The sequence below is a fragment of the Dufourea novaeangliae genome, unplaced genomic scaffold (genome assembly GCF_001272555.1).
Source record: "Dufourea novaeangliae isolate 0120121106 unplaced genomic scaffold, ASM127255v1 scaffold172, whole genome shotgun sequence".
Taxonomy (NCBI): Eukaryota; Metazoa; Arthropoda; class Insecta; order Hymenoptera; family Halictidae; genus Dufourea; species Dufourea novaeangliae.
The window spans coordinates 1703401-1718079 of NW_015374058.1; the positions used below are offsets into that span (position 1 = coordinate 1703401).

Genomic DNA, 14679 nt, shown 5'->3' on the forward strand with positions numbered 1-14679 from the left:
GTGGTCAGTTTGACAACATTTTTAGGAAAGAATTAAATTTATTTTGGAAAGAGTATTAATATATGTATTTGAACATTTAGTTCGTAGAAAAATGTTCATCAAAATTTCAATTTTCAAAGGCTGCTATTATATAAAAAAAATCTGTACAAATGTAGTGTTGCCATTTTTAACACTAGAACTACTGAAGATGGAAATATTGTTGAAAATATTGCAAATCGATAAACTAACGAACTTCTTCACGTATATATTGCAATAAAAGTTACGAAGAATTTCTGCAAATACACTTTTACGAAATTTTCATCATTTTTATAAGACTTTACGAACCAGTCATTTCAACTTCTTTGGTAGTTCTAATGTTAAGTAAAAAATATTAAATTAATAGCATACGTTTATAACATTTTGCCTCACTTTTAACAGAAAACTGATCACTATAATGCAAAGTAAATGCGACGGAAAGAAATCTACCTTAAAATGGGATCAAACTTTTCAAGGCTTTTGCAGGGGTCAAGACAGACTCGGTCACCGTACACGAAGGTGGGATCGTCTTTATTGACGGCTCGTGAGCGTTCAGAATCAAACGACGACGAATTAAACAACGCCGAGAAACGCCTCCCGTCCAATTATCCTCCCTCACACGTATAACGTATGTACACAACCGCATGCACATTTACATAGACACCCTTATTGTTTACAAATATTAAAAGGATTCCGCCCCGATACTCGAAGCGACAGGGCTCCGTCTTTCGTTTTCTTCGCAACCTCTCGCGGCACGCCGAAAGCAACGGTTCCGAAAGGCGAGCCACGAGGGGCGTTCGCAAAAAAATAGACATTTTGTTTTTGTTGTTGTTATTGTCGCCGATTATCCAAGGCGACGTAGTCGAAAAACGATTGTCGAGCAAAGGGAAACCTTCTCCTGGCCACGTAGCCGATTGTGATAATACTGTTGTACTGTTGATAATACTATTAGTGATAACTGATTAAAAATAATTGCATCGTATAATAATAATTAGACTGTAGATGTTTATGGAAATATAGAATTTTTTACGGATTAATTTACTGAAATTTCATGTAACGACAGATTTTTTTTCTCTATTGAAGAATCTAGTAGGTTCGAAGGAAAAGAAGAAGTGGTATACAGAGGTGACACTATCGAAAAATTTCTACAAGAAAATAGTACGATTAAAAATTAAACTGTGAAAACACATGAGAAAAAGTACACGATGGTTAACAGAGCTACGTGACCGAAGATCGTCTCGTTAAACCGTTTCCGGTTTCCCTTTGTTCATCGATGGATCTACAAGATATGATCTACGATAGGACAGCGATCGGCGAGCACCCAGAAGTTACCTCCGTGTGGTGTACCACCACGATTTTTTAAATCTTTAAAAATGATCTCGTACCTTTCAATATCCGTGACTTCGGCCACGAGAGACGATAGATCCCGACGTGGCCGATGTGCGATCCGCGAAGGAATTACGGGGTCATCGGCACCGATCGCGTTTCTTCACTGCCCGTGACGATAGTAGATCTTGTCCTTGCAGTTGCAAGTGGCGCCGCAAAACTTCCGTCGTTCCCGTCCCTCTTTTGTGTTCGTCTCGCAGACCCATTCGCGAAACGTCCTTACCAATTCGGCGCAGTTCGACCATAGATCGGTGTAGTAGCAGGCGTTCGTGCAGAGCTTGTTGCGCGAGCAATGGTCCTTGCACATGCTGCACGGTTTCCCAGCCACGTACGGATGGCCCAAGTGACCCTTGTAGTTGCCGCTGCAAAAGGTTCGTTCACGAGTCAATTTCTTGTCCCGAGTTACAGGGGAACATCGATATTACACTGGAGAACGAAAGAAAAATTTTTGTCACGGATCGGTTTCAGAGTACTCGAGGATCCTTATGCCGCGTTACGTTTTCGGTTTAACTCTCGGAGTACGGTGACCGAGTCCGTTCGGACCCGAGTGTTTAAAATATAAATTTAAAAAATAGTGTCATATAAATATAACAGGTGTTTCTTAATAATTGCGGTCGAAAGTTTGTTTAAAAAGAAGCAAGCACAGGGTTTCAAACGGATCCAGACACCACTGTCTTTACGAACATGAAAAACGTTCGTACTCCGAGGGTTAACTAAATTGGCTGTGATTTTCAAAGTAATCGGAACTGTTGAAATTTAACGTTTGTGGCGATTTTTTAGCTACTTTTGCTTTTTTGTTACCTAACCTTCTTTCAAAACCGTCTTGTGAAATTTGTTTACTTTTGGGTTAATGATTTCCAAAGTAAAGAATAAAATTAGTGATTTTATTTTGTTTTTGTGTATTTTTTTTTCATAACTTTCTAATACTTTCTATGTAATTATCCTGTCTCTTCTTGTAGCATTTTGTAAATAAAATTAATTCATTTTCTTTCCTTATTTTGCATAAATATTTAAGACATGTATGTAGATCTCAAAAACTAGTGCCAATCAAGAAAATATAATGGCATATTCAGGATCAGGAGCATGAAATTACTCAAAATCAACTCTTAAGTCTCTGGCAACAGATTCACTGTTCTCCTCTGTTATCCGAATGTTACTTAAGGCTCGTTCAGAGACGTCCAGTAATTTAGTCGAGTGGCGAGTAATTTAGTAACTTATCCTTTATCGATACTAAAATTTAGTTGAGTAATATAATAAAACGATTTACAAGTCAAGTAGATCTATTTCATAACTACATTTTTACTGCGCCTGAGGTGTTGCAGGTTGCAATATTAATTACTCTGCCTCCTTTACGTACACGCTTTTCCCACATAGAAATCTCTAAATTGCAGAAAACTGTAAAACTTCGTCCATTATACCTTCTTCTAATCGACTTGACTTCCCCTTTTCATCGCATCACCGAAACGCACAGGAGCAAAGTCTTAAACGAATTCCCAAACTGTAGCCGCGGATACAATTAATTTACATTTAGAGTATTTTTCGTGAGTCGTCCCAACCGCAATCATCGCACGGTGTTTTGGATTCAAATGGCCGGACCCTGGTGTATTCGTGAAATTAATTACGAGATCGCGCCTCCGGGCACGGAAGGAAAAAATATGGCTGGACGCGTGACATGGTTTACTTATTACTCTCTGCGGGGCGAATTGTGACTCGAATTTAAAGAATTAAACGTCCCCCCGCGAAACAGAATTATTCCACACGACGAAATCATTTGCGACGCAATCGACGAAAACGATTCCTGTATCGATGAATTTCTTAATGAATTGTTTTTAACCTTGAATTATTTTCAAGACAAACATAATTTGTCCCTTTTTTTTGTGTTACATTTGAATATTATCGCTTTTATATTGACGCTAGAACTACCGAATCAGGCAAAATGACTTGGTTAGTATATTCTTACAACGACGGTCGAAACGTTAGAAAAATACATTATCTCTGATCTTTTGTAATTTTCATCGTAATACATAAACGGAGGAATTAGTTAATTTATCATTTTTTTATATATTTAAAAGTTTGTCGTGTTTATCGATTCGATGGAAACAGACATACATTTATTATCTGTAGTTCTAGTGTTAAAAAAGTTAAGTCCAGTACTGAATAATTTGAATTCCTATATGCTAAGACAATTTATGGTTTATGACAATTTCTTGAACAGTCCACGAGGGTTAAAGTAGACATGGGCGTAGCCAGGGGGCAGGGGGGCAGCACTTACCACCCCCCTGGACGGAAAAAAGTGGCTTTTGCCCCACCCTACAAGAAAAAAAAATTAATTTTGCCGCCCTCCCCCGCCCATCCTAAAGTTACAACATTTTTGCATAATATTTAATATTGCAATATAATTTGAAACACGAGCAACAGTTTCTATTAACAAAACGGATACAGTTTCAACGATTTGTGACTTTAAAAACAAAATAAAGTGTGTCTGGCTACGTACAGTCTTTTTCACTGTGGCAGTTGATGTGTTAATATTTTTGCCCCCACCCCCCCCCTGGCTACGCCCATGAAAGTAGACAAGGGATTTGAAATCAATGTCTGCTAATTCTCTTAAACGTCTAAAAATGTGTGGGAGTTTTACGCGAAATTCGTAGTAAAATTTCACGAAAAGCCCGGTCAAGTTTCTGGCATTACAGCTCGCGTCGTTTAAACGCTCGCACGAGTAGAGTCAAGACGTCTGGGTCTTCCATTCTTGTCTCTCTTTGTTCAGGAACTTTTCCAAGCTTCAAGGACTCCCGACGACGATTAAGTCCCGCGATATATCAACATTGACCCCGAAACTACGCGAGAAAGATCGCGTAACGCTCGAAAATTCTCCACGAAATACTCCCAGACGTACCGAGCACCCGCGATTCATGGCAGCGACTGCGCGATTTTATGGGACCAGCAGTCGCCCGCCTTCGAATCGAGTATTAAATCCGTTCGAAAAGATCCATTGTCCCCAATCTGATATTCTCGACGACTCGTTCCGTCGTTTTATCACGGTTCCCCCTCCCCTCTTTTTCTATATTTCACGCATCCTAGCTTTCTCCTTTTCCCGTCCAATTTTCGTCCATATACACGACTGTTATGACCGGTCCCCGGAAGTTTATGCAAATTAGACATTTTTAAGGTGAAACCGAAAAGTGGACAGAATTTTATTTCCTGTACCAGAGGCTTCAAAGTGTTAATAATAACACAAATGGCATTAAACTTTAATAAGAGACTGCGGACTTCATGCATTTATAGCCTATAGGTCTCTGTGAAGCCAAAATAAATAAATAAATAAATAATTAAATATATATATATACAGGGTGAACCACGAATCGTGATCAGTAGAGATTACTCTGTGATTAGCAGTCCGATGGAAAATGTTTTCATCAGGTATAGCATGGTTTCAAGAGAGCTTTAACGTGTTTATAGCAAATTTGTTGTCAATTTTATTAATTTATTGTTCTTTTATATAATAATTAATATAATATATATAATTAAAAAATTAAGGTAAAAGTTATGTTATGATATTTACCGAATTCGTCTTGAAATCCTCTAACAGATAGGCGTAAAAAAGTTACAGTTGTATTTGCAAAAAATTGAAGGTGACCTTGAAAAATCATGAAAAAAAAGAGTCGACAAAAAATGTACTACAATCACGTTAAAGCTCTCTCGAAACCATGCTATACCTGATAAAAACATTTTCGATCAGACTGCCAATAACAGATTAATCTCTACTGATAACGATTCGTGATTCACCCTGTGTATCATAATTTGGAAATAACGATTTAAGCGTCTAGGCGTTAAAATATTAAGAGATCCTATAAACGCATAAACATCCAAAGTCTAGTCACGATACGAGGTATGTATGATGTAGCCAAAAAAAAAATGTAATTTCTTCTGAATTATTTGTTACAACAAAACAGTATTTAAAAAAGCATTAAAAATTGAAATTTTACATTCGAAATAAATTCTTGCTTATTCGTTTATGTATCGATTTCGAATGAATCTCGTTTCTAACCCCAGTTCATTAGGAATTTTATTCTTTCAGAGATCGAGAGAATATCTTCCAAATTTCGTTACGCTCATTTCGCGTCACCGTGTACGTATGGTTATTGAAGTGGTTACCAGTCGCTCGCTTCAGTGGTACACTCTCTTTTCTCCGCCATTCATCTCTACAATTCTCTGTGTCGCAGTCTCATCTTTTTATCCGGCCTTTCGAGGCCTCTTTAATCCTCTGTCTGCCATTTGTTCTATTTGCCGTACTCTAATTGTCAGGTTCCACTCGTCCGTTCTTTTATCCCTCGATTCTCTGGCCGGCCGCGCTCATTCTTGCATGCTTTATCACCGTGTCATTTCCCCCCCTTCGTTTTTTTCTTCCTTCATAATGCACTCGTCTTCCCCGGCTCGTTCTAATTAATCCTCTCTGTTCCACGATTTTCTTTTCGCCCCCATCTCGATCGTTTCATGTCGCGTTTTCTATTTCAGTGTTCCACGATACTTCGTGTCCTCCCATTCGCACCATCGATTTCCCGGAATATTGACGAGTTTCTTTCAACCCTTTGGGAAACGGGGACTTCGTTGTTCATTTGGAACCTTTCATTTGGAATTCTTTCTTTTTTAAAAATTATTATTAACTCGTATTCAGACATGGATAGTTCGACAGCGACTAATTCGCAAAACTTTCGATAATCAAGTGAACGTTGCTCACTATTACGTCTGTCAATTGAAGGTACTCAAATACTAGAGCTCCTGAAATTCTTCACGGGGTGCCGATGGTGAAATAAATATTCAGACCCGTCTCCGAGACCACCAAATAACTCTGTCCTGGTACAGTGTTTCGTGTCGGTAAAATTAACGAAGATATTAAGGACTCCAAGATAAACGAAACACCCTGTAGATTTCGTACATCGAAGATCTCACTTCGACGTTGTAACTGAAACCAGAGTTGGGCACAATTTCATTCGAATAATATATTGTGAAAAACAGCAGTATTTAAGATCGTCACCGTCACGTTTAAACAATTATTAAAAATAAATAATTGTTTGCCAAGTGTCTACTCATTTAAAAAATAATATTGTTTTATTCTAAAAATTGGAATTTCCAAATGTAACTAATTAAAAATGGCGAAATACTTTTTTTTATCTTCTATTCGTTATTCGAAACTCTTTATCTAGTGCAAGGAATTTTCTGGAATTCACCAGATCATTTGAATAGAGGCGAGTGTATATGTAGCTCTTTTCATGGTACTACAAGATCTGGAGAATTCTCGAACCTTCGATTGTGATATTATATATAAACTCAGACAAACATCTGATGAACGAATCTGTCAAACAAATATATATTAATCTTTGTGCAAAAAGTGTGTTGAAAACTTTATTTCTGCTGCCCTTTTTATTACACTAGATAATGAATTTGCCCATCTCTGACTGAAACACACGACAGTCGTCCAGCATTCAACGTGCTAACTCGTCTCACCAGCGATAAAGAAGTTTCCTAACGAAGATCCAACTGGTCACGTCCAATTAACAGATTAAGGCGCATTTTCACTCCAGGCATAAAGGTCATAAAGGTATTCGCTTCTTCTTCACGGAATCCTGCGGACACGTCTCATTCGATCCATCGATTCGACGTAATCGAAATTTTCTTCCCTCCATTTTAATATCGCAGTAATTTCATTTCCGGTCCTGTCCACCGCCTCTATTTATCTCTATACCGCGCGTGTGTACGCGCCCGTAATATTTCCTCGACGCGATACCGACGTTGAACGAAAAAAAAAAAAAAAAAAAAAAAAAAAAAAAAGAAAGACGGAAAAAAAGAACAAGGAACGAGGAGAATTTAAATTACGCGCCCCCGTCTTCCTTCCCCTTCCGCCCGCGCGGTCCGACGTCGAGTACCATCATAAATTTGTTTCTCGGCCGCAATTTTCCGGATTATGCTTCCCCCCACGGCGGTCTTCCGGTCCGAGCACGCGAATCCCGTGATTCCTGCAGCGAACTCTTCGACTATAATTAGCCGCCGCTATAAATCTCCATGGAAGAGCCAGACTCGAGTGGTGCACGCGCAATGATCTACGGGAAAATCGTCAGGTTGATACAAATGATCGAATTGTGAGGATTTAAAAAACAAACTACCACCGCAGGGATGACGGCGCTCGTTTCATATAACAAACATAGTCAGCCAAACCTGCAAAACTAAATTTTGTTTAATGCATGTTATAGTCTGGGAGCCACTGAACTTTTATCTTACGTCATTTGATTACAGCTGAAAATTTGTAAGGCTTTAGTTGACTTAGTCAGAAATGAGAAAATCGTAGTATGGCAGGTATTATATTATAGTGTCAAAGTTGTAAAAAACTAACTACCCTTCAGTCATTTGATTACGGCTGAAAGTTATTTCGATAAACATTAAACCAATGAATTACCAAAAATTTACAGTTTACCGTTTAATTAACTCTTCGAACATTCTAATTTAATTACTGAGAGCCGTCCAAGGATTTATATAAAAAAATCATTATGTTCCAATCAAAAACAAACATTTTAAGACGTTCTTCGAATTTAAATTGGAAGCCAGCCAAATTAAACGAGCACAAGCGGCCCCCGTAAACAAAATGAATATACAACTACCCTCGTCTGGATATTTGTGAAATAACTAAACCACGAAAACCGCCGAAAATAGCAGAAACTCCGAGATGAAAGTGGACGGGTACGCGGGATACGCGAGCACGGATGAACGGTCACAAGAGAGCCTCGAAGGTAATGCATGTACACAAGCTGTACAGCTTGTATATACGCCCATAGACCAGTGTATTATTACCGGTACGCATTGTAATACGCGTTTGCTTTAGCTATCCGCTTTGTGCAACCTTCCAGTTACCAGACAAGTGGCCTTTTCACAGTCGTAACTACGCTTTTCACCATTTAAGTAGAATAAGCATCAAAGAAACCAGTAGGTTGCCCTGTTTTTTTTTTAACAAGGTGGAAGTATTACTATTGATTTTATAACGTGGATGACGAACAGTATATTTAGAATGTTAAAATGACACTTCTTAGTCTCAATCGAACTGATCTTCTAAACTCGATCTTTTATACAGGGTGTTTCATTAACCTCGGATTCTGTAACTCACTCACATCTTTATGGTATTTTGTATAAATTTTTTTTTTTCTTAAAATCAGGAATGAATAGTCATTTTAAGACTACTTAAAACATTAAACGCATTTTTTTTAGAAACATTGTGCTCCCTCATGATAAATAACAATCTAGTTGTAGCAGTAACACCGTTTTTCTAATGTATAAATGTAATTTCAAGACGTATTCTACTGCCAATCGGCAAGAAATGTTCCAAATATTGTTACTAAAGTGATAAAATATGCGTCTACTATAGTAGACAAATGCAGTTAGCCCGTTAATATCTTCGTTGCGTGCAGCGATATAAAAAATTGTGCCAAGACAAAGTTATTTGATTCAAAATGACGAATATTGTGAATCATGACTTTTTTTTTCTCTCAAGATCGTTTTTCTAAATTTCCAGAGTCATATTTTTTGCACATCAACATCTGCTTTTTGTAATGCAACATTATAGTGCATATCAAGACAAATTTAACGACCTACAACACCTTTTTATTTTGAAAAAGAAGATTCAACACATTTTAAATTGAATTATAAAAATATGCTAATGTTTCACAATTGAATTGTGTCGAATAGCACAATTTTATTTTCAGAACCTAACCCTGTTTCTTGTATCTAATATACGCAGTTTTTAGTGTCATATAAAACAAATTCTCTTAACCCGGAAATTTTTAAGAACCTAACCACAGTGTTATAAGCAGGGTTACCCGTACATACAGGGTGTCCCAAAATAGCTTCGACTCCCGGAAATGATTTCCTGGGATGATCTGAAACAACTTTTTCCTTAACAAAAATGTTATCCGAGGCTTTGTTAACGAGATATTAATGAAAAACCCCGACCAATCAGAGCGCGAGTCTACCGACCGATTTCCTGCGGTAGCGTTGGCTACCAATCGCAGAGCAAAGCTCGGCCGGCAGACTCGTACTCTGATTGGTCAGAGTTTTTCGTTAATATCTCGTTAACAAAGCCTCGAATAACATTTTTGCTAAGGAAAAAGTTGTTTCAAATAATCCCAGCAACCCCTTATTTTCGAAAGTCGAAGCTATTTTGGGACACCCTGTATAGAATTCTCAGGTGTTACCCTATGCATACACCCATGAATCTAACCGAATGAAACATCAAATTTCATATCCACCATCGTAACGTTCACAGTCTGCACACACGTCAGCCACATTCGAAGTTATAACCGAGACTTCGTAACCAGAGATCGAGAAAACATTCCGTCCGGTAAGAACGTAAAACCGCACGGCAACAGGATTAAAGCAGCCCAGCGCAGTGAAGTGTTCCCAGCCGTACGAAACCCGTAGAGAACGTGCGCTGCTGCACGTTTCAATGGTAAGGAAACCATCCGAAAACTGGCATCGCGATTGTTATTCTCCGTTCAAACCGTTTTCTCTATCTCCTGAAGTTCTCGCGCGAACCGCCATAAAACGGGGTCTTCCATCGTAAAGGAAAACAAACGGCGATCTAATGGGACGGGAGAATTGGGGAATTCCGTTCGTGAAAATTCGTGTGTGAAACAGTAAATCCTGGATGAGTGTTCGAGGGCTCCTCGGCACTGACAATGAGAGGTGTAACGTTGACTTCTTAATGAGATTTAACACAGTTATAGAGCATGGAATTCTGAAGCCAATGACATTCGTTTCAGGCACATATGGACGGTAGTTTATGAAATATTTAATGTTCAAGCCTTTGAACACTCATCGATGATTTACTGTACACATGTTTTTTTTATTTGGTTTGCTACTTTAAGAACCTAATCGGTACTCACCTTGGGGCGTAGTTGCACACGTACATGAAGAAATCCTTGCCAAGAGGACCCTTGCCACCGGTACAATGGCTGACACCGCAGCCAACCAGGTGCGACGTCGCCCACGCGATCTGCGTGTAGTGACCGATCTCGTGGAGATCGTTCGACTCTTCGTCACCGTATTTGTAGTCTTTGTACTCCATGTACCACATTCTGATCGGGAAGTTCCTGGAAATGTAAATACGGTCCAGGTTCGTTAGACATGTTAGGGTGAACGTGTTTTAACCCCTTGCCTTACAACATCGAGTCAGACTCGTGGTGACAATATCAAAAAAAAATATAAATATAAATATTATTCATTTTCTTTAAGCCTTTTTTTTAGTGTCTTATTACGCTTTAGGTTGGTATCTATTAGGAAGAAGGATATATTTATTCCTTCCATATGAGGAAACATTTATTTCCTTCCTATAATTTTGTGCTCCTCATGGCACACTTCCATAGAATGAATACTTGATACACGAAGGACAGTTATTTGGATTTCAATAGATCGGAACCTGTCCAACTGAAATAAATTTACATGAAATATGTGTCCGTTTTCGAGATTCGAATTGCAATATTATACGTAGATTGATAGACGCTTTCATACTGCGCGGGGGAGAGCCGATCGCGCATGGAAATTGATAACGCTTTACATAGGAATTATTATGATTCAATAATATCTTTTTCAATTATAATAAAATCCAAAATTTTTAGCAGTTATCTCCCGTTGCGGGGGTTAATATAATTAAGATAATATAAGGTTTACTATAATTAAGGTAATATAAAGGTTAATATAATTAAGTTAATATAAGGGTTAATATAATTAAGTTAATACAACCTAAAAATAGTTCAGACACGAACGAACCGAATGGAATCCATTGAAAAAGGCAACGGCGGTTGCTTTTATAGCTACGTGGGTATTGTTCGCGGCACAGGAAGACGCGGAAGTGACATCAGCGACGATTGTTCGGTGGACGTCAACAGGTGGCTCCCGAAGGAGAGCAACGAGCACGGACGCACAACTTATCGTTAGACGGGAATAGAACAATAGCCGCGTATTGTAACTTGGAATCGTTCGAAAGTTTCACGTCGGGACAATAACAGGCTTCTCCACTGAGAGACACCGTGGTCTTCGACTCGCGGAGAGTGGACGACAGAACTGTTCAATAACGTTTAAAGGTATGACAATACTTTTCATATATAATTCATGGCACTTTAGAAATCGTGTGAAATGTCACTTGCAGTATTTTCATCTTGATATACAATGGTCCCTCTTTATAAGAACACCGTTCGGGGTTGGTACTGTGATTGTAGCGAATAGTGGCAACGATTTGATCTGTTAATGCCTATTAATCTATCGACTAACTAATTTGTCTATTAACCTAAAGTGTTTTCATTCGGTTATTAATACGTTGACTGTCAAAATTGTGTACCTAGTGATGATATCACAACAAAATACTGATTACAAATACTATTACCAATTATGAAGGGTGTAGCATTTAAGTTGACATACGGAAATAACATAAAAACAAAATATTTCATTACAAAGTATTTTATCCAAATGTTTGTTTTGAGGGGGAAAGAGAATGACATTATTTATTTTTAGTCTGGTGAATATTTTAAAAGTCATTTGAAAGTCAGCTTTGTTTTTGTAAATCAATACCTATATTTTTTTTAACAGATCATTAACCTACGCAAAAAAGTAATCAATTTTTGTCTGAAACGTTTTTTTGCGTGTATTAATGATCTGTTTTTGTCTGAAGAGTACTTAATCTTACTAAAATCTTTATTTTGCTATGCCTTGACAATGTAGAAATGCAATAAACGCATAAACATCGGCAGTCTAGTAATAACCCCTCTCAATAAATATACATTACCGAAAACTCTATTGCTTCAGAGTAGAAGCTCTACCATAGAAAAATATGTACTTTCTTTCCTACAAACGCCAAGAAGCAATATTAACCGCAGATTCTCAGGGATTTACAGAAAATGTAAAAAAAAAAAAAGATACCAAACACAATTTAACAGCTAACCTAATTAACCTTCTAAATCTGTTTAAAATTAATTCAAACAGCACAGCAGATTCACCTATAAAATTCTCAGTTGCTTAAACCTGTAAATTAACACCAGCTGTTCCTTTAATCTACAAAATAACCGATCATCCATAAAATTTCCTTGCAAGCTCGCAACGGTCCACGATTTCAAAAAGAATCGAAAAATCTGGTTCCCATCGAATTCTTTTACAAATAACCGGTGCCACATGGGAAGGACGAAAAATTTCGATTAATTGAGGCGTGACGCCGGCTCAATTCAACCGTGATTCGACGCTTCCACGCGTTCCCGCGATACCTGCCAGCCGGAATTCGACACACCGTGCGCCAGAATGCCGCGGTCGAGTCGGCCACCGCGGAACAATCATCCCTTTGCAGCCAGTAACGTACCTTGGGGGATCTATTGCGCGTGAATCGCTGAAAAGATGATTCATCGACGTAAATCCGAACGTAACTCGATTATCGTGCCTTGGAAAAAGTGTAAACGGAACACGCGAATTCTGGCGAAATTTCGTTCGAGCAGTGTCTAATGGGTGTAGATTCTAACAGAATTTAATTTTTGGGGGAAAAATGTGAATTAATTCTCCGTGGACAGTAGATAAAGAAAACTGTGGTGGGATGTGTTTATTGAAAAGAGAAAATGTTTCGCTCTTGGAAGTAATTAAAGATTGACGTTATGAATTATTGTTATCAGAACAACAGTGAAAGATCCAACATAAAAGTAAACATACATTTCATAGTTCGTAAGTTAATAATAGAAAATGTATTGCCACTGTAACCCATTAAACTGGAGAACGTTTAAATAGTAATTCAATTTAATAATTGCCTACCAAAGTGTTCGTCCTGTGGTAATGAAGATGTTCTGTCCGCTCTGCCCGAAACCGTCTAAATATAGCCCGGTCGCGTTATCGTGAACCAGGCCGAGACATTGATTGGCCCACCTCTGCGCCGCTTTGGCCAGGCCGGGATGCCATTTCTGAAACCACAATTTCGTTAGAATTAATGGGGCTATTAATCGATACGAAATTACACAGTAATTGAATCAAAATCGCTCCGGTTAACAGACACTTTCTTTAAAAAAAAGTGTCTCTTCGTTTTTATTCAGAATAAAATATTCAATCGACTCTAACAAACTTTCTACCTCATTTTCTTAAACAAATTTCTATTGGATTTCTGTCTTGATGATGATTGATATTACAAATTACTCTAGAACGTCTGTAAACGTCCACAGACAGCTTTTGATAAAAGTATTGTTAATGACTTTATTACAAGGAAACTGCGGTAACCCGAAAATTCTGATTTTTTTGTTAAACTTTGAAGGTTTGTGGGAAGCCACAACAAAAGTACCAGTCAATTTTTTCTGCTACTTTTTTGTTCTTCAGGGTGAAAACACCTCTTAAAGGTTAATATGTGGCTTCCTTTTTCCCTGATATTTTGAGAACTATAGTAAATATAAGAAAATTAACGCGATGAAAATTTAAAGGTTTTTTATACTCTATAAAACTGTGTAACATACTTTTTTTCAATTTGCATAGTTGTTTATTTATTTAAACAACAAATTTTTAATAATTGCATTCCATAGTATGAGAAAACATAAAAAGCCATTAAGTTTTCGTTTCAATACTTTTTGTATATCTGTTATGGTTTTCAAGATAAACAAGAATATAGTACATCGCACATTAACGTTATAGGATGTTTTCTTTCTTTAACCCTAAGCGGTCTTTCCAACCTAAAGACCAGAAAGTAGCAGAAGAAAATTACATGATGCTTCTATTAAGAACCCCTACAGACCTACGAAGTTCCCAAACAATTAGAATATTCAGTTCATCGAAATTCCCTTACTTATCTGACCTTTATATTGTTTAAATAATTATAAAAACTGTTAGTCAAGTATCTGGTCCATAATCTACAGTCTTCATCAACGACTCAATCACAACACACGAACCGCCACACTTGCTCCTCACACAATAAAAATTTTAAATCCAGAAGGGATGTTTCATCCCCCAAAATTACAAATATCCCACAAAAGAAGGAAAAATAGACACCAGTTCGATACCAGACACACCTAAAAAAGTGCATCAAGAGCATTTCACGAGTTCTCCAAAATAAATCGCTCGGCAGGACAGTTTCCAGGCGAAAAATTCTTCGAAACACGGCCGAAAAAGAAGAAAGAGCCCGGTGAAGTCGGGAAACGGACGCTTAACCGGATGCAATTAGCCTAATTGTCCCGGGAGGGCTGTTTAAATAATTACATCGCGTTCCAGAGGCGGGGCACGACGTTAATA

General features: G+C 37.9%; 1 protein-coding gene across 1 annotated transcript in view; it reads right to left on the minus strand.

The window, feature by feature from the left end:
• Window positions 1-1504: 1504 nt before the first annotated feature.
• LOC107190028 (cysteine-rich secretory protein 3-like) overlaps window positions 1505-14679 on the minus strand; it is a 94210-nt gene continuing 81035 nt past the window's right edge. Inside the window, exons 5-7 of the mRNA XM_015578744.1 lie at window positions 13225-13370; window positions 10326-10532; window positions 1505-1763 (exon numbers count right to left, since the gene is read on the minus strand). Of these exons, the coding sequence (XP_015434230.1) occupies window positions 1505-1763; window positions 10326-10532; window positions 13225-13370 (612 nt within the window). The remainder of the gene's footprint in view (window positions 1764-10325; window positions 10533-13224; window positions 13371-14679) is intronic.